The 21641-nt window shown below is 40.2% G+C and overlaps 1 protein-coding gene across 3 annotated transcripts in view; it reads left to right on the top strand.

Moving 5' to 3' along the window:
- The window catches only part of plekha7a (pleckstrin homology domain containing, family A member 7a), a 140474-nt gene that overhangs the window by 54937 nt on the left and 63896 nt on the right, over window positions 1-21641 (top strand). For all 3 annotated transcript variants that reach the window (XM_061076964.1, XM_061076965.1, XM_061076966.1), the window contains one exon: window positions 19516-19599. In XM_061076964.1, coding sequence (XP_060932947.1) covers window positions 19516-19599 — 84 coding nt within the window. The remainder of the gene's footprint in view (window positions 1-19515; window positions 19600-21641) is intronic.

Raw genomic sequence — 21641 nt, 5'->3', positions numbered from 1 at the left:
ATACACACACACACACACGCACACTTTCAGAGGAGCTGTTTCCTGCAGACAAAACTCTATCCTGGTTCTGGTGCAAAAGACAACTATCAAAGCCCACTGCTGTATGTTAACATTTATCACAACGGACAACATTGGGGGCTTATTAAAAGTCATCTCTAAGCAGCCACTGTTGTCCGATGTTGCCATAGCAACAAAATGTCCCAAAGCAGTCTCTTGAGGCCGTAAGGGGGAGAGGGTTTGCCTCTGCCTGTCGCATCACCAGTAGCAACAGAGGTGGACACCACTCCCTCTGCTGTTTCTGATTGGTTGTGATGGACGTCTCTATTATACCACTATACACCACCATTCACTGCTCGCCATCGTTCGACCCCCCCCTCTCAAAAAGCAGCCACAATCATGATGGAACGGCTCATCAGGGCTGAAGAATCTCAATCCTGCTACTAGATGGAGCTGCAATTATCTGTCAGGGCTGCTGTAGAACCCGCTCGACTGTCTGGGGAGGAGGTGGCGTGACAGCTGTTGGAATGGGACATCAGTTGGGACAGAGATGGAAGGGATGGCAATGAATATGGAATGAGTAGGAGGCGTTTGTCCATAATACTGTGCTTTATACCTACACTTAATATATGTATCTGGATATATATATATATATATATATACATATTTAGTAATGGTAAGTTGTCCGTCTTTATATACCTCTTGATGACTACTCAAAGCATATTAACCCAGTCAAACTCATATTCATATGTAGTAGTAGTAACTTTTTATGTAGTCATGAAATCATTATTCATACATAGGTAAACCATTTTCAAGACTTAATGTATTGCTTTTCCACATATGACCGTAACACTATTGATTGTCAGACCAATGAAATATGGTTGGATGAAAGCATATTCACCAACCAACCAATCAAACAAGAGAATATAACCCTAGCAATAATTCAGTTGAGCTCAGGCCACGGAAATGAGAAAAATGGGAAAAAAGACCTCAAAGTAAAATATGCATTTCAGCTGGTCAGAAACCGAAAGCAGCAAGGATTTCTCCTCTAGATGTGAACTCCTACAATGGAGTTTTTGGCCCAGCATTGGTGGAAATAAGGCTGTCATTTCAGTTGCCTCTTCTCAACTAACGTTTCAGTAAAGTGGCTCGCACACACAAAAAAGCGCACCGCACACACAATTTTGCGTTCATTTGCTATTTCAGACGATTATCATGTGTGGGATTTTATCCAGTTATCAGTCCTTATCAGCCATTTTCTCTACAGTTATATTTTTAGTTGTCATCGGCATGTTTGTATTCAGCTACACCAGTGCAGCTCTGTTTACTATGAGCCCTCATGTTTATGTGAACAGATGAATTTTTCCATGCCCACACAACCTCAGCACAGAGGATAAGAGATGGTGGTATTGGATACAGTGGACCAACAGCAGAGCAAGAACTACCTGTCGCTGCGCTGTCACAGATTGATGTGTGAACTCTGTCCTGAACAAGCTGCTTGTCAAAGTAAAGCACTCCAGAGTGATCAAAGTGAAGCAGCTCTTCAGTTTAATGAGGGCAATATGTTATTATTTTACTATTGAAGGTGACACGGTTGTAAAGTGGTTTCCCCCTGCGCCTCACAGAAAGAAGATGGACTGGGGTCTTTCTCTAGCGTCATCCTACAGACATACAGGGGAGTTCAGGTTAAGTGGAGACTCTGAACTGACTGTAGGTTTGAATATGAGTGTGAATGTTAGTTTGTCTTCGCATGTTGGTCCTGTGTTACGCTGGTGGCCTGTCCAGGGTGTACCCCTTCTCTTGCCTAATGTCGGCTGAGATTGTCTCCATCTCCCCCGTGACCCTCAGAGGATAAGTGCTATAGATAATGGATGGATTGATTGATTGCTTAGCCATGATAGAGGTCTGGCTCTCCGGATGGCAAAGCTAGTCTGTTAACACTTGAAGATACTAATTATGACATCAGAGTGTTAGCATGGTCACTGAGAGCATGTTGCTACCTGGCTCAAAGCACCAGTCAGCCAAAGCACGGTCTTATTTATGGGAGAGAAACAAACATAAGTTCGCTTGTTCGTCTTCAGCAATCATCCTCAAGTTTTAGTTCAATTAAATTTTATTGCTAGCATTAAACCGCCCGAGTGCCCCGGAATCCCAGCCCGCTGTAGCAGAGGTCTTCTATAGGTGTCCGAACAAAATGAGAATTTTGCCAGCAGGGATCAATAAAGAATCACATTATGTTATTAACCCTGAGTACTGTAGGCAGGAATTCAGCCGCTTTGAGGTGCGGAACAACCGCTTGAGTCACAGATACGGCACCACTGACACATTTTCCTCCACTTTATCTCTTCATGTTGACCTGTGCCCACGTAGCGCCGGCACAGCTGAAGAGCAGCCAGTAGATGGGATGGCTTGTTACTATGCTGATTATGGTAACTTGGCACTTATGTCCTACACTATTGTTTCTTTACAGTCCGAACAATGGTCGCATTGTCTGCGAGAATGTTTGACTAATGCAGGAGTAAAATCTTTAAAACACTTCTATTGCAACTTAAATAGCCTAAGTAGCCTCCCAAAACCCTTCCTCTGTCAGGCAGCTTCTCAATGTATCCACAATGGATCATAATTGCTGTAAAGGCACAAAGTGCCGCCTAATCTTTAGTCGGTGCAGGCACTTTCGTAATGAGCCTAAGCATTGTTCACTCTTCTACATGCTCCCCCCAAATCACAGGGCTCCATTCCACTGCCATTCCTGTTTATGCAAATGCATAATATTTTCATTATCTCTGCAAAAAGGCATTTAGTAGGCACTCTGTTCCTCAGCCCAGTGAAAAGCAGCTATAATTGGAGTCAGTCAGGCACTGAGGCAGGAGTCCAAAACGTCAGAGCCGATTTGAATGTGGACGAGCGTCGAACACGCAGTGATCAGATTTCCAGGAAATGCTCCTGTGAGGGGTCTGAATAATTAGAATGGGTTTATACTCAAAGTACAGTGAATGTGAAGAATGAGCCCTTGAGACTGATCGAATGAGCTGAAACAGCTGGACTCAAAATGCCAAAGTCAAATCACTGAGACACAGGATGAATTTAGCACGCGTAATTAACTACAGGACGTAAATGTCTCGCAAGGTGATGCCGACTGATAACAAGGAAAGCTATCAAACCGAGGGGAACAGGGGAAGTCTTGAGCCTGAGGTTAAGATCAGCGTGTTATCACAGAGAGTCCAAGGAGGAGTGTGGCTGAGGAGCTGGCTGAATGGAACAGGTAGCTGCAGACAGTGGATGATCCTGGCAAACAGAGAAACAGTGATTATGATAAAGACGGCCAGGCATAAAACAAGTCTTATGCACCGCAAGGTAAATTAATGTTCTAGCAGAGTAGTAGTTATCGGCTGGTCCTTAAATACTGCTGTAAGGTGAGTGAGTTAAAGGAAGGATATGAATCAGGTGTGTATGAGAATTGGCAGGTGAATGACCTGGAGCCAGCGGTGGAGGAAGTGCTCAAACATTTTACCTAAGTAAAAGTACAAATATACAGACAAAATTGTCCTCAAGTTAAAGTACCACATTAACTTATCTACCTGAGAAACTTGCTGAGTATCGTCTTCCCTAACAACTTGTACATCATTTTGGTTGAGTGTTGGCAGTTGCCTCTAAATCAATTTCAGGAGTTTCTTCATCAGAATTGCTGCTGCTGAAGGAGGCGGGAAATGTTATTGCTCGCTCTAAATGGATCAGTGAAACAATTTCCCTCTTGTTATTGTTAACTTTTAAAATGCTACATTTTTGAACATGTTATGCAATAGTTAATATACTGCCTGGAGGTCCCGCCAATAGCACACACAGGAATATAGTAGCAAGCAGTGACAAGGCAAAACATCTTAGAGCCCACAACCGTGACAGTAACTGTGGAGCAAGCCTGCTCACAGGTAAACGGCAGAGGGAGTAACAGAAGTATACGGTATCATTCTAGTCACTAAACCTTTTTCTTTTTTATGTCATGCATAATTACTTAATTTCTAAAAAGCCATTCGAGATGGAGTGATGAGTCATATTTCATTAGGCGGGTCGTATCTTGACATGAAGATGCTCGATGAAAAGTCCTTGGACTCACACAAGTTATTACCTACAATCATCCTGAGAGGAACGTCTTCAAAATTTCATTGCAAATTTGAAGTTGTCAAGACATTTCCTTCAAAACCACATGCATGAGTTTAGCTATTACTTCAGCCACACCGTGGCTGTGCTGTATAAAAAGTAATTAATTTCAGGGACACACACAAGGGCCCTTATCCACAGCAGAGCACAACATTGATTGATTAAACACAGGGTTTGGGAAATGAGACTGCATATAAGCAAGACTGAATTTGAGAGTTAAAAGTCATTCCTTGTTGATATGTGAAAATTAATATGTGCCACTTTGTAGCTGGAACAAAACAGCCCAGAGCTGCAATGAATGAACCAAATGAAAGACATTACAGCCTTGATGCGCTGATATTTTAGATTTTACACATATTTTTCTGCTCCAGCTGTCCGCAACCATGTGGTGCTAATGAAACTGGCTGGTTAACATGACTTATTCCAACTGATTAACACCGTTTGCTCCAAGCTTGTTCACACATTACAGGTTGAACTTTTTTCTTTTTATAATCAGTGTTGATAATTTTATGAATCCGTTTGTGGAGCATGATGGAAGGCAAATTGAAACATATTTTTGGCATTTGTCAGAACGTTCAAGCTGTAATTGAATACTATTTGAACTTCTGCCAACTTGTCTTTCATCTTGTCCAAAGGCAAGCCATTAAAGGGTACTTGATGATATAACTCATGCTTTGTAAGGGTTTATATGCAAAATATTAAATATGTAGTAGATTGCCCAAGAAATAACATTTCAACACATGCAGTGTTATTTTAGCAACACATAAAAAAGTCTGTTCACATAGTGCCAGGACTCATTTTGTCAGCATGATGCATTGTAGGTGTATTGGTGGTGTTGCTGGAAGGCCTTCTGGACTTCTCCTGAGCAGCACTGTGGAGTCTTTACCTTTCTGTGGGCTGTGGGCACAGGAAAAACAATGCACTGGTGAAGTGTTTATGTTGTGAGACAAGTGCTACAACCACGATACAGGGGCGAGAGAGGTTCACTGGAGGCTGAGTGTTTTTCTGCCACTTTTACTTTGCCTGAGGTATAATGTTTCAGTATTAAAGTTTAAACCACAGATTTCTGTATTATGTATGCCCTGGTTTACCTTTGTTATGACAGAATAATAACGGTAATTATGAAGGATGAACAGGCAGTATTTGCTGGTGGCTGTTGGGGACTTATGGCATTCAGATGGGAAAGCTTTGGAGGCCTGAAGATTTATTTTAATCACATTTTATAAGATAAGACACGATAAAATCTTCCTCAACCTTACTTGTAAAGTATATAACAATACATCTACAAGATAATTAACTTTAATCAAACAGAAGCCTGTGATATAATTGCCTTTGTTAAATGTGATGGAAATATTGAACATCTAACATGTTTAACATATTAAATCATAAACATTTGATTAGCGACAGCTTACGTTTGCTTACTAACTGGCAGTTGTAAAGACGGGGTAAGTTGAAGGTAGGTTTGGGGTAAGTTGTTTCTGAAATATTTTTTTATCGTATTTGTTGAAATCCTCCTCATGCCCTGGAATCCATCAATTAATAAAGATGATAGCATAACTGGAGTATTGGGCTGGAGAGACAATCACTGCTGAAGCAGAGACGATAGCCAGAAGTTAGTGAGGACGTCAGTGAGAACTTGTCTTCTACCAGTTGTCAGTCAGGGCACGTTCATGTGTTTTTGGGGTGTAGTAGACGAAGGGTCCAAGGGGAGAGGGTGGGATGTATTAGATGCATATTGTTAAGTGTAGCCTGCCCGTTTGAGTTTTTCCAGGATTACCAACTCTAACTTTAAACAACATCAAGGTTGTGTCAGTTACCTAAGAAATGTTTGTGGTCATTTTGAGTTCATTTGAAATGAAAATAGAGCATTAACATGTTTTTGCTTGATATTGTGTACAGATCTCATTAGTCAGTGCTTATTCCTCCACTTATTGTAAGTAAGATGAATAACAATGGGTGGTACTATCATTTTAAATATTGAATGCAACGAAAAATTGAACACATTTTCATGAAAAAGCCTCAGATTTACCCTCCTAATATGTTGTGTTGAAACTGTTGATTCTGCTTTCCTTTTTAACATGTCATAATCCAATAGTATATTACCTATTTGTAGATGGTACTCTACGTCAGGGCCCTGGCAGCGGTCTCTCAATGCCAGGGATGTCAGCAATGCTCGTGTCTGCTGCAGTTATTACTGGCACCGTGTTGTTCTCAGGCTGCCAGCAGCACAGAGCCACTGCCCTGGCTGTGTCACTTCCACCTCACCCCCTCTGTGCAGCTGGAGAATCTCCTTATTTTACTGGGTCACAATTAAACCAATGATAGGAGGGAGGGGGCGGGCTGATTTGGCAACATAAAAGCATTGTGATATAATGAGAAAAAATGATGCTTAGCGCATCTGCTGCCCAGGGCCTTGAGGTCATACACTGGTGTTGTAGCAGCGGCACTTTAACAATACTTCCTATCTCAAGAATAAATAATGGGTGCGACAAAGCTTAGGTGGATGGGCGCCAAGCCAGGGGTTCTGTCAGTGATGAGCAAAAGAGAAAACTGCATTAGCTGCAGATGCATTTCCAGGTAGCCATCTTTGTTATGGAATACTGTAATCCTATTTGAGGCACTATTCCTTTTTCAAATAACCTTCATTTTCATAACCCTCATTTATAAAGTTTGATTTAACTTAAAAGCTTAGCCGTCTCCACTTAGAGGTTATAATCAGGGATATACAGTCATGGCACAAACTCCTAGCATTGGGTAATAACCATCATTACATTGATTTGCATACAACCCGGCACACTGGTAGCATTCAGCTCACTCTGTCACACTGTCAGACACAGTATATTTGGTTTTACCACTTAACCTGACAAAACCACTGTAGACTGTTGTAAGAGAGCAATTCTGAAGGAGTGACATGGAGAGCACGAGATGGAGGTGGAGTGTGAGAAAACCAAATGACCGGCTGTTTGTATTTGTGATGTGTGGGTGGGTTGGTGGTAGACGTGGTATTTGATGGCTGTGAAACCTGAACGAGTGATGGTGGAACTGAACCAAATGTGTCACTGCCTAATGTTCACTGGGCCAAGGAAGGAACTGACTGGCAGCAGCAGCCTGCCAGGAATTCAGCAGTGTGACTGAGTGTGTGTGTGTGCATGCAGCCCGTGAACGTGTGTGCGTTTGTAGTGGTCAGATTGTATTCCATCTCTTTACCCCCTGGCCAGTTATAGGACCAAGCCAGCCCATTACACACCCACACAAACACGCGCACGCACGCACACACACACACACACACACACATACACACACACACAGATAGTTCAGTGTATGTAGCATTTGCCCACATTCACATGCATGGAGAGGAACAGAAGTGACCATTTGGACACAGGTAAATATAAACAAATCAAACAGGGAAAGGGTCTGCGCTTTTCTGTTTCCAGCTTTTCATTCTTCTGAGGAAGCTTCCTGCTTCTTTTTATAGCAGCACTGAGCTGCTGGCCTGGCTGCTCTGTCTCTCGAGCCAGCGTCTCTCAGATGTTGTTTGGACCGGTGCTCCATAGTAGTAGCTCTGCTAATGTGAGCTCTCATATCAGTGGGAGCTTACATTACAGGTCAGTGAGAATTTCAAGAGAAAATTCAAGAGTAACCAGTCACATTTTAGTTATGTTAACTTTTCTTAAAGATGTCTAATTTATAAAGCTTGCCTTCTTTCGTCATTTACAAATTGACGAACCTGTTATTGCCTTTAGCACGGCTCTCAAAAACTCCAGTTGGCTTTTAGTAGTCAGCTGCTTAGTGTGTGACATGCCCCTTCCTGAGAGGCTTCCCGATCAGCTGTAAACACCGCTGTAGCCCCAGTAACAATGGCATTGGTTTTGCTGAGCCAATCCTAAGCCAAACTAGCCTGTCGGTCACAGATAACTAGATTTGTTTAGCTTGAGCAATCTGCTTGAGCAATCTTAAATTTTGAACCGAATTGTAAATTTCTTCGACTATTAATTGTTTACTAGTTTACATGGGCCAGTGCACTACTGCTTATACAATATTCGAGTATCTGTAGATATTGACCTAGAAGTCAGTGACCTTTGTTCCTTGTTAAAAGTTTTATTTTGCAGCGAATAAGCCTGCATAGAAATATTAATATCATTGCAATTACTTTTTAGCCTAAATAAATAAGTAAATGGTTAAATATCAATAGTAATAAATGTTGTTTTAAATGATTTATGTTTATATAATGAGGTTTAGGAGTGACTTAAACAAGTAAAACTAGTAAAGTGTCAGATTATGTAGATGTAACCAGCAAATGTTTGGTAGTGTAACTTGATATATGACTTAATTGATCATTTAAGTATCAAATTTCTATTGATTCAGTGTTTTTGTTAATAAGTCGATTTTTTAAATGGAAGTTTTCAGAACTTAGAAATTCTAATTTAGGAATCTTGTTCTTTTTAAGTAATGTTTCTGGTTCAACGTTAATACATTTGTTTGAAGGATGGAGGCTGATTACATCATCAACGGGCTCTTTTTCATTTGAGTGGCTGACAAAAATACCCGGAGCTTCTTTGCCAGTGGCCCACTCTGCAGGCTGCCCAAAATCAACACTGATAATGTTTTAATCTACTTCTGTGCTGAGGCCAAATCAGGAACCCATTTGTAGCTTTGGCCTTGTGCAACTCAATTAGTGGTTGTTTATTTAAACATTAGGCCGTGAACTAAAGTGTCATCTAATTTTTTGCAGCGTGTGTGTGTGTGCGCGCACATTGCTGTGTGTTTTTCACGTTAGTGCAAGGAGGGGTGATGGTCTGTGAGCTCTTCCATAGATTTTCAATTACGTTATTTTACACAGAGCAAATTGTTTATGCTCTCTGAGCACATCAGAGACGGTCCAGTGTGAAGAGAGACAAAATGTGGAGTTCTATACGGTGATTCTACCGTTAGTCAGGAAGAGATGAGTAATGGGGCTTTAGGATGGCTTTTTTTTTTCAGCTCTGGTTTGAGCCACATCTTCCATGTTCCTGGTTATGAAAAGTAACTTAACTTTGCAAAGGAGATATCACAGCTGTGATGTTTGTTCATCCAGATACAATACGTTTTATACTAGGATACTCACAAACTCACACTAGTCTCTCTCTCTCTTCCCCTCATACACACAGGCGAGCACATACAGTACATTGTCAAACATGTGCAGTGCTCTGAATGGTAATGACCTTGCTGTGTGCCCCCCCATACTGCACTGGCAGCCCTCCTACCCACCCTCCCTCGCTGAACTTCAAACACATTTCACGTGGAAAATCCCTTTAAATAGATGTGACCTTTGACTGAGAGAACACCCACTCACCAAATCATTTAGAATCACTCTGTCTGCTACACATCTGTTAAAACACAGTGTGTGCAGCATCAAATCATACAAAGACAAATTCCTGCCAGTTATTGGAGGTGAGACTCAAAGCCAGCAGCTCTGTGTTTGGAGACATCAGTCACAGTCATATGAAGGTGTAGTTTGCCGGTGATGGTGATATTGTTGATATCACTATTGACAATATAAGGAAATTGGTAACATTTTAACGACAGTAAATCATTTCCACTTTCCAAGTTCCAAGTTATTGGATGAAACATGGACACGAACTAAGAGGACACACATCTGAGATGAGACTGGCAGCTTCAATCAGCCCCACCATGTCTCACATAATGTATTCAGCTAGATTTATTTATTGCAAGAACTTAACCTGCTTTTGAACTTGAAGTTACAATAGCTCATTCTAATGAGTGCTTATTGGTATCAAGGGCTTTCACCGGCTTTCATGTTGCACGCTCTTCAGAATGTAGCGCATTTGCAAGTAGCAGCATTTTGATTGTGTCAAAAATGCACAAGTATTCATGCAAGTCTGAACAAATTTGTAGATCCTTCATAATTATGTTAAACAGACTATTATTATCTATTTGCAGCAAAAATATTATAGAAAAGAAAGGGGAAACATCCACTGTATCGATATTACCTAGTACTTTAGATAATGCTGCACACTTTGTCTCTCTGCTGCTTTATAGTCGATTTTGCAGGATCACAGATTATCTTGTGCTCTCACGATATACAGGCGAGCAGCTTCAGCTTCTAAGGCTGAGCAGGAAAGCGCCAGTGTTACTGGAAGTAATAGTGAAACAGTCAAAGCTGTTTACTAAGGAGGAAGGAAATGCTGCATTGCTCCGGCTGATCCGACAGGTGCCCTTTAGTGAGGCTGAGAACAAAATCAATGGTACTGATTAAATATCATAAAGTACTTATACTATAACTGTAACAGTAAAACAGGGCTCACTTCTTATAATGCTCCTTGAAGAACAACAGGGTAAAGTATGTAGAAAACATGCACAAGCCCATAAGACATATGACAAATTCTGAGTTCACTACTGCTCTGATTCGCACCTCTGAGGCCCATAGATACTGTATGCATATTGTTAGCATATTATTTCTTCGTGGGCTCAAATAAAGATCAGTACGATTTCGAGCTGCGGAAGTGATATTAACAAGTTATTTGTGTTTAGTGAAAATACAAATCAACGTTTGTATACTTGCAAAATAAATCTGCACCAGAAATGTGAGTGTGTGCTTGTGTAGAAAAGATTGGTACACTTCTTACTAATCATTATCTCTTGCCACTGACAGTTTTGATTTTCATACCTAATAAAATACCTGACTTTGCATTCTGGCATTGTTTTACTTGCACTTGCTGAAGACACGATAGTTTCATTGTGAAAGTTGTAGTTTTAAAGGTACTGTTCAATGAATAGATTCTCATTTATCAGGTTTGTCAGATTAATTGGTAAAACACAGAACTGACATCCTCAGATAAAACGCAGGATTGTAAATTTAATATGAGACAGACCATGTATGTGTGATCATGTGTGTTTACATGAGAGGTGGGTCGTGTCCCATGTTTATGTAACGATGTAAGTTTAGCGCCCGCCCTTAATAAATGTCATGTGGACATTGACAGGGGCAGAAATGTCAAGCAAAGTCAAACACTGTCAGATGCTGAGGCGTAGAGAATACTGAGTGAGTGCTTGTGAGGGATTTTGGACCCAGCCTTCTTTGTTTGAGATGCTTATGAAAACTCAGTCTAAACATACATTTAATTTTAAATTAGGCATAGGTAAAATGTGGTGATTTAAAATCCAATTAATTTGAGTCGATTTGTAGCACCCTTAAACAAAAACAAAGAACATCAAGTTTCCCGGTTCTTTTCCAGCTCAAAAACCATTTCACTACTGAATTGCCTTGCTAAGAACCACAATGTTGTATTAGGGTTACTTACTGGCAGTTACACAGGTGATCAGCCAATCACTAATTCTGATGTGAACTAGCAACAGACATAAATCCAAACCCCCCCCCCCCCCCTCCCGACAGCTTGATATCTGACTATAAAATCACTGGCACAGTTTCAGCCCTGAAGGGAAAGTGATCACCAAGATAAGCAAACTCTTTTTGGCAGAGGAAGAAAAACAGTTTTGAGTCTGTTGAGTGATTAGTTAAAGATTGCACTACTAGTATGTTTTACTATGGCTGCAGGGCCAAGCAGGAGTCAAGTAAACATAGTTCCTGGAGAAACAGTGTGACACCCAAGTCATATGACCCAGCAGGTGCAGTGTGCCTTATAAGCCAGAGAGAAAGAGACCATGTGTGGTATGTGTGATCATGTGTGTTTACACGAGAGGTGGGTTGTGTTGTGCGTGGGCTTCCTCGGCAGTCCCATGTTTATGTAACCCTGGAGGTGTAGCACCCGTCCTTCACAAATGTCATGCGGACACCGACAAGTCAAGTGCTGAAGCTGGAAGCATACAGCTGACTGCTGCCCAGTGGTCAGGACTGTCTTATAAGAGGAAAGGTACCTTTAATTTCCTTAATGTGGTTAAGTGAGACACAAAGTCCGCTTCAGCTACAAGTAGGGTTGGGCGATAAAACGATAAAGATAATTATGCGATAAAACTTTTCCCGGATAGAAATTAAAGACATGGTCGATACAACATCGATAGTTTTGACAGACAACACGAACAACCAATGATTGACCAGATTATGACGCAGCACAATGTTTTAACTTCATTATTGCAGAAGATGCAACGCCCCGTTTATCCAGGAACATAATTATGAATTCAGCAGGTAAAGATCAGCTCTAAATGTGAGTTATAAGAAAACAGCAGAGGAGCTGAGTCACTGCGAAGAGTAATGCTCCTAAGTGCAGTGGTGTTGATCTTATTTATATCGCAATATATCGATATTGACTGATATGAGAATTGTGATAATAATGTTTTTTGCATTTCACCCCACCCAACTGCAGGGGAGCTGCTCTGGAAATCAAGAGGAGATTAAAATCATTACAAAATAGAAGCATTAAATTGGCATGAAAGGGAGAGTGGTTTTTTACATCTTTGCTTTCTCTTAGATGACAAAGTAATGAGCAATTCTGTCTGGACAGCTTGTTTGGGTTTCTGTGTTTGGTCAAGAATAACATGGCATGCAGTGTTTCGCACACAATTAGATTGTATCTGTGGCGGTAGCTGAAGGGCTCTGTGATGGTTGATTTGTTGCAACAGTGAGCCTCATCCTGGCACAGACATACAGCATGCTCTCAAATGCCCCCTGCAGTTACAGCTACACAGACTCTACCAGTGGTATGATGACTTTTGCCTGCCTGCCAAGGTCAGTGACAATTTTATGGAATTTTTGACGGTTCTCTGGTCCACTTGAGCGGCAGTACTTGTCTCTTTGGCAGGACGAATTAGACTGTGGCTGCCCACCATGGCCTGGGTAATTAATGGCGACCACCATGTCTGGATTTAGCTGATTGTTGTATTCAACCTTCTGTTGACAGTTTCATGGGAGGGACAATGCTGAAGCAGATCAAGCTGAATTTATCTGATTCAAAGTTCCAAACTAAGACTCACAGTGACAGAGAGGAATCAGCTCGTTGTCTGTTACCAAAGCTTCTGAATTCCATTGTGTTTGAATCACTACGGAAGGGTCCCATCAAAGCAAGTACAAACTTTGTGGGAAAAATAACAGAATCCCAATTTGAGACAACATACAGCTAGTGGGGGTTCTGAATATCAAGTCACTATTGTTGTTGCTGAATAAAGCAGGAGATCAAACATCTGGGCTTTTTTCTTACTGCATGAAATGTGAACTTTCTTAAGATTTCAGTTTTGGTTAAGTTTAAGACCCAGAGGTTTACTGGTTGTTACATCAAGTGGAGTTTGATATAACAAGTCTTTCCTCTGACAGAAACACAACAGAAGAAGTGGTGGCTCGGTCAAACACAGCACACGCTATTTGAATCAAGAACTCAGTCAATAATTAACCTCATGCCAAGATACCAGGCGCAATAGAGATCTGATATCATTATGCACATGCTGCAAGTAATTTTCCTCACAGTGACAGAAGTTGGTTACCTTGCAGAAATATTTTATTTATTTTCCACTGAGAAGAATTAGCCCCCAAAAAACTACAATGCTGTTTTTAGGACATTTTTTGAGAGTTGACTGTTGTCAGTGTGAACTTTGTGACGAATACATTGGCTTGTTTTGACTCCTTCACAATAAAAGCCACCCTATGTTATGTGTGCAGCTTCAGAAGTAACTTAAAATAGCCCTGAAGGCGGAGACTGGATCAATGAATGAACTATGTAGACAGAGAGGGAGTGGTAAATACTGTGTATAAATACTTTGAAGGCTTAGTATTGATGCATTCATACCACTGCCAAGGCCTAACAAATGCACTAACATTCCATCAAGCTGCACCTAATTGCTCACATAAAAAGCCTAAGAGTTATAACATGACCACATTTGTTCAATTCATTTTTTATTTTTTTTATGTATATGTATCACTCTCTTCTATTGTCATGATTGCTGTCCTCTGACTCAGTCCATATTGTGGACCTGTCATAAGTCCTGCCACCCTGTAGGTAGACACCACACCTTGGAAAGCTGCGTGCAGAGTGTCAGCATCAAGGAGGCTATTTTAATCAGCGGGTGTTGGGCTTTTTTGAGAGGCAGCTCTTTTAATGATATGGTTGTTATGTAAGGCACTCGTAGCTGGAGAGCCAGCAGGGAGAGGTAGACTGATGCCTTAGTTGTCCCTGGAGATGGAAGTTTGGGGCACAACAGAGATGTTTGGATGAGTCAAACACATTATTACAGTTGTGGTGTGTTCTTTTAGGCCTTATGTGCACAGTAAAATAATGGGAGATATAAGAGATATTGAGCATGGGCCTTGGCTGCAAAGCTTTCAAACTCTTACACTACCTTTAAAAGTGTTTGTTTGTGTACAATGAGTTCATAGAAAGTTTTTTTCTGTCTCATACGAGATATTGTACCATAATAGCACTGCAGGTATTACCATATAATACGTCCTACATGCTCACCTTGGATTTCTTGGTATAACAATAACATTTGCCAGACAACTGTGGACGAGACAAGGTTCAATGAACAGCTGTGCAGTTTATTTATGAAAGGGACAATCGGTCTATTAGTTTGCAGAGTCATAAGAATCATATTGTCTACTGTAGCAAATTAATGTAAATAAAGATGATAATAAGTTTCCAATTCCTCTCCTTATAAATAAAAAAAAATGTAGCCAAAAATATCCTGCATATTGCTGCTGTTATCTTGTGCTGGTGACGCCATTTGGAGTCAGCACAGAAGGGATCATGGACTGCAGCCGTGGTATGTCCCGCGGATACAAGCGTTTTTTAAATCGCTAGTCACTCTCACTTAACTAAATAAAACCAACTTTATCAGAAACATGAACTTTTTAAACATATTTGATAATAAATACCTATGATGACCGAAAAATCATATTTGGGAATATTTTATTTGATGTGTATTTTGAGATTTTAGTTTGTCCCTTTTCCCATCTACTTACATGGAGGAGTCTGGGTTAATGACCAATACTACAGCCAGGAACTGAAACTGCCCCTTTATACTCCTCCTATACGGCTCCTGCTCTACAAGATGAGCTTACAGGCACCCCATCCCCTTTTCATTTTATCAGCCGCATTAATTCTACCTCGGGTTTAACCAATTCCCTCAGAATAGCAATGAGATTGGTCGACAACGTCTGTAACTTATCATAAATGTCTTGAGTCTGGATTGCTTTCTAGTCTTCTGATAGGGATATTCATCTGGGGATCAGTTCTTTAATGAATTTCCTGTTGTATGAAGATTAAAAGGAAATGGTCGCTTCATGTAGAAGGAAAATACGTGACATTCACCATTTATTCTTTAGACACCGCTATTTTTTATAATATCCATCTCTACGCAGCCCGCACAGCAAATGAATGCAGCGATGTAAGACACATTGTGAACAGGTCTTTTACAGCATGTGTTAAAGGATCATCATAGAGAGTATATAAAGCTTTTAGTGCTTCTTCTATAATTTTTCCCTCAAAGCTCAGGTCATTGTTGCCTTTGCTCTCCTGAAATGAAACTTTCAGGTCTATTTTATCCTGTACTATTTTGAACCTTGCTGCAGGATGAAATCAGAGCCACTGATAAACAACCTCTTATGACACCGACACGCTGTTCCCATTCATATTCGCTGAGACGGATTCATCAGTGTCCAGGGAGGGAGAAGTGCCACACATATCAGCTCTGAAACAAACAAGGCTTGGTTTTAAGGCCTGCGATCAATAACTGTATTTAATGTGAGTTGGAGAGAGAGAGAGGATTTAAGGTGACTGTGTCCTTTGTCATAAATACCTCCTTTACCATTTAACAGTCTGGCAAAAAGATCATAGTTAACATACTGCCTTACTTTTCATTAGGTCACTGTTCTGCATGCATCTTAGTGGCTGTCATCACTGCAAAGTTAACCCTGTATCATATAATGATTTATTGTCTTTTCATTACAAAATTTCCTTAATATTTCTTGAGACCAAGGTGTGGAAACGTATCTCTGTCCTCTAGCGAAGTGTGAAAACAATACCTCGCTGAAGAACACTGCTTTAAGTGGAACACATTCACATTAAGATCATAAATCATTAAAGAAATTATATTTTAAAAGGCTCTTGATCCTGTTCCATAAATTCCAACTCATAAATAATAGTTCCCATTTCAATTTACTGCCAATGTAATTCCACTGTTTAATGTATCCATATACAACGATCACTTCCATACATAATCATCCCTTTTTAAAGTTCCCTCTCCAATGAAATTTAAGTTTTGACCTTTTTAAAATGTCCATATATTTTAATGGTAAAAGACATATGAGCAAAATAAGCAGTTAATGCCATTAATGAGAATTTCCACTGTGAAAACTGCCATAGCTTGTAAAGGAATGCTGCGTTTTTGCACAGAGTCTGTGCGAGTTAGCCAGAGTGTCCTCCTCACTGACAATAAATACAAACTTTGAAAGGAACAATACAAACATATATAGCTATAAATACACTTAAAGAGAAATATAGGAAATAAATAAAATCGTATCTTCTATATATACTAGTACCATATTCCTGTATACACAGTTGCTAGGGATATTTTGTAATTTTTTAATGCAGACTATTAACCATGATGCAACACAAATGACATCAGCGGCATGTTTATCATTAAACGGCACTGACACCCGACTGCCAATGAACATCTGCTGTTGAATTTGTCAGGGCTGTGAAACTTGCAGCTCAGAGGCTTGTTGGAACGATCTGTTTATTTCTCTGTGCTACGACTGATTCATTATGAACACGTCCTGTTCAGACAGTTATTAATTCTTCAGGCCCCTCCAACTTTCCTGTTGAAATATTGAGCGTATCCCCCTGAGGGACACTACTATCCAGAGTCTCTACCACATTGCTGCTCTTCTAAAGAGCGTAAAGGTTGTGTATGCTCTTTAACATCCTTTTTTAAATTTGTTTTTAAAACTGTTTTTATGCCTAGCTGTTGAACATTCATGTGTTAATGTGAGCTTGGGCTTATATGAAACCTATGAATTCTTTACGTTACTGGTTCTTTTTTGGTTAAAAAGGACACAGAGCCTGCAGCACCTGAGGATGCTGACATTGTGTAGTCAGCCTCCAGAGAAAATGCCCAAGTTCTGCAAAACACAGTGAAGGAAATGTTGATATATATAAATATACTCACTGAATAGATTTTTCATTAATCAATTCGTGATAATGAATTTTCTAAGAAATGTTTAGCGGTTGCTGCGCCTCTTGCATCTTAATTCTGTTTCAAAGAAAACTTTGCACATGAAGTTCTCAGTTTTAACTTCCCAAAATGTACGTGTAGTATGCTTTCTTACTTGTCTGACAAGTATATGCCTGTCACATCTGCATCAATTGTACCTGTGCTGTTCTGTCAGCGACTTAAAGGGATAGCTTAACTAAAAATGAAAATTCACTCATTATCTACTCACCAAAAGCTGATGGTCACATTTCCTGTTAGTGATGCTGCCATTAGTTGTCCTAACTCAACTGACAGGAGGGAGCAGTATAGCAGTCTTTTGTATGAGCTAACAGGAAGGTGTCTACATGCAGTGCATTAACTTTAATTGGTCTATATTTATAAAGCACTTTTCTAGTCTAAATGACGATAAAGTGCTTTGAAGTACAGTTTTGCTATTTACCATTCATACACTGCATCTATGTGCTGCACTTCCTTTATCTCTATCATGCATCCCTCTTTCACCGCCGACACAGCCATCAGGGGCAATGTGGGGTTCATGGACATTAAACCACCACCTGTCTGTTTAGTGGGAAAACAGGCTCTAGCTCCATAGCCACAGGCACCCATTGATTTGATCAGTTTGATGTGACAAGTTGTGTATAGGTCTCGTGCTGTGAGTTAATAATGACGTTGTGAGTCCCTGTTGTGGAGCCTGTTGATTCCGTGTCACTGGGTCTCTGCGGAAACCTTGTAGTCCTGTGGGATCTGATCTACATCTAAATCAACCAGGAATCGGTCCAGCGGGAGTAATGTGAGCTGCTAGTGAATGGAAAAATGTTGGTGCTCAGTATTGATAAAGGAAGCGCAACCTTTCCACTCAACAGGTGTGTTTGCTGAGTGTGCAGGATGGTTCTCATCACTGCTGAGCGTCTGTTGGTGACTTCTAGGCAGAGCAACTGGAGAACTTAAGAGAACAAGAACTTTTCTTAGTGTTTGCTGCTCTGTGTTATACAACTGAATCTGCTGCAAGCTGCATACAGCACCAAGGCTATTCTTATTAAAGTGAATGAGTACATTTTTGACAGTGTAATCACACTAGTGTAATATCATTTTTTCATCTTATAGATGGATTCCTTATTTCTTCCTCAATTGCAGCACTCCACTAAGCAGCATATGTATATAACTAATAACATAGTTAAAAAATAAACAAATGAATAAATTAAATGTTTTAAAATAGTCTATAATATAATTTGGTCTTAGTATCTAAAGAGTGTATGTTTATGAATTTGGGATAATAGTCTGTCATATTTTAGCAACTAAAACATATTTTTACTATCTCATGTTGCATTTTTATTTTACTACTGTGTGATTGGTTGATTATTTTTCACAACTGATGTGTTAACTTTATAGTGAAAAATGTTCATCCCTCATGCCTGTTTTTATCGTAAAAAAGTACAAAAAAAAATATATTGAGGTAGTAAAATGTGAAACAGAGAAACATCTCAATATCTGCTCTTTGGATGAGAAATAACGAAATGATTATTTGCAATTATATTAAAAAAATGTATAAGTGAGAATGAGGGGCTCAAAAACATCACATTTTTTGAAAAAGTCGTATTTTATATATATAAAAGTTTTTCTTTCAGTATTTATGCAGAAAACCAATTCTTAAAAGTGTTATGTTATTAGTGTCTGTTTATTAAATGCGAACAACATTAACATGTCGCCATCACTGTTAACAGTCATTGACAGCTCCCCCCCCACACACAAACAAACAAACAAACAAACAAACACACACACAGTGACCCCCATGCCACCCTGTGTTGTTTACCCAGTCCAATGCTTTTTTCACTCTGGTTGAGGCTTAGACTGACTTACTGGGTCTATAACTGATGGAGGCCCAGGCTTCCACTGTCCAGCATTTTGTGCTGAGCCAAACAGCTTGCCCCACACAGGCTGAACAGGAAGGGTGGGGTGGGGCGGGGGTCCTGTAGTCACCCCTCACATTCTACACAGGGCTGGGGAAAGTCAGGGACGAAGGCCCATCAGGGCGGGGAGGTGGGACAGAGCTTCTAAACCTGCTACTCCTCTGGGGAATGATCGGCTTGTGTGGGCAGTACATGTGAACGGATCAGGGGTTGAAAATCCAGGGTGATGCCTACACAGTGTTGACATTGCAACCTCAGTTGCTAATTTTGTCTCCTTTCTCTCCTCCCTGTGTCCCTTCAGTCATAACCAGAGGACCACGGCGTTTCGCCATCCTGTGACCGGACAGATCTCTCCAGAGAACTTGGATTTCATCCTGCAGGAACAGTGAGTGATTGAGTTTACTTCTCTGCTGCCCTATCTATTTGAAAAACTCTCAGCTGGTGAAATAACAAATTGATTTGGTGTCAGATGCTCTGGGCTACATTGACATTCTCCATCTGCTTTGAGATATATCGACAATGAAATTGGCTTAAATATTGTTTCTATTTTCATTTCCTATGTGAATGCTACAATGTGAGCTATGTAGTTAATCCCCTCCTCTGACATGATGAAATGATACTGGAAATGAGGAGCATTTGAAGCATGTGAAGAAGAGAAATCCACTGCTTTTTTAGTGACTCATGGTTTTTTATAGTGTGATTTACTGCGGACGCCTGGCGTTCTATTTTACAGTAAAAAAAAATCTTATCTCTACCTTAAAGTTATCACTTGCATATTTTTCCCCTAAATACTTTTTTTGCTGAGTGGTTTGACAGTAGGGTCTTTCAAACCGCCCACATCTTGAGTTAAGTCAGGATGTGGGCGGTTACATTCACCAGTGCCGCTTCTGAATCAGAATTGAAAAGAGAAAGATGTTGGTGGAATCGTCAAGGACATGTAGTGATGCTCTCACTGCCTGGTGATGCTTTAGCAGGAGTCCGTAAATTGTTTCTCTCTCTTCCTGTTTAGAACATCACAGTTGGAAAGTGCAGCTAAACCTGGGTTACTTTTAGTTACATCTGTTTTTCTTGTCTGCTCTCTTGTCGAGAGTTAAGCTGGGCAAACAATGTCATTTTAGAAATGCTACTGTTGAATTCCAACAAGCGCTGTACAAGTATGTCATGTGTAATGGAATGCCAGGAGGATTTATGTGCTCACACTGTACAGTCCGAACATCAAGCCACAACCTACTACTGTACATACATTTTGGCCCCTCCGGACCGGTCTGGTTATTTTGAAAAGAGAAAGTTGAAGTTTGTTTGACTTGACAATGCTTTCAAGGAAGAAGCTACTTGGCCATATGTGCTATTCTGTGTGTTGAAACTAAGAAATAGAGCGGACGACATTTCCCTCAGTTGTGATCGGAGGAGGAAGTATTGAACAGACAGGCATGCTGTTGCAACAGCTCGACCAGCCTGGGCTCCATGTTTTCTGTCCACACGACTCACTATGTTGCCATGTCCTGGTTTTTCTTTTTTTGACACAGAAAAAAAACAACTACTAGCGATTCTACTCTGGAGCCTACTTCAGAATTATTCCTTGTCATTAGTGAGTCAAACAATTCTTAAATATTATTTTAGTTTGTCTGCTGGTCGTTGTGTGCAGAGCTTTTTATAAACAGTCTATAGTGTTAGGGTTAAAGCTTTGCTTTCATCCTAGCTGGTTACCTTCAGTGAAGATTTTAAAGTCTATGATTTTCCTAAAATGAAACTCAATTTGCTTTTTTACGGTTCTTGTGTGTGGCTTTCAGATAAGTTGAATGATTTATCTGGTTGTATTTTTTCATTCATTGCATGTCGGCTATTTCAAAAGCCTTTTAATCGGCACAATCTTGAGACCCAAGTTCACAACTTTTCAAAATAAAAGCTTGATATTAAGCATTGCATCAAGTTATTTTGACTTTGAAGACAAATTGCTATTGAGGAAGAGATCGTATTAATGTTTTTGCCATGACGGAGATCAGTACCAACCGGGAATGTCTGTATCAGTCTAATATGGTGACAAAATGTTTTCAAAATAATCTGGCGATGATGTTGACCCATAGTTTGACCCAGTAGCGGATCACTGCTGTAGTTTAGACTCAGTCCACAGACTGAAGGCACACTCACCCCCCACTGATTGCCACAGAGCGCTCGTCTAGTAAGTAGATTGATCTACAGACAAGAAAGTACACAAGGGTATTTCCCAAAATGTAAAACTGTTTCCTTGAGTACTTTGGATAAATTAAATAGTTAAATGTTGCACTTACTAATTGTGCACATTTGTTTGCTAGTTACCTAATGTTGTTGAGGGTTGTTATCATCTGTAAATACAGATATGACCAATCAGCACACTGGTGTTTATTTCCATTTCCCAGCACGGTGCTCTACCACTTTAAGAGACCTGGT

Source organism: Limanda limanda, chromosome 8 (assembly GCF_963576545.1).
Source record: "Limanda limanda chromosome 8, fLimLim1.1, whole genome shotgun sequence".
Classification (NCBI taxonomy): Eukaryota; Metazoa; Chordata; class Actinopteri; order Pleuronectiformes; family Pleuronectidae; genus Limanda; species Limanda limanda.
Note: the sequence above shows the minus strand (reverse complement) of the source record. Positions and strands in the feature narration are given on the sequence as shown.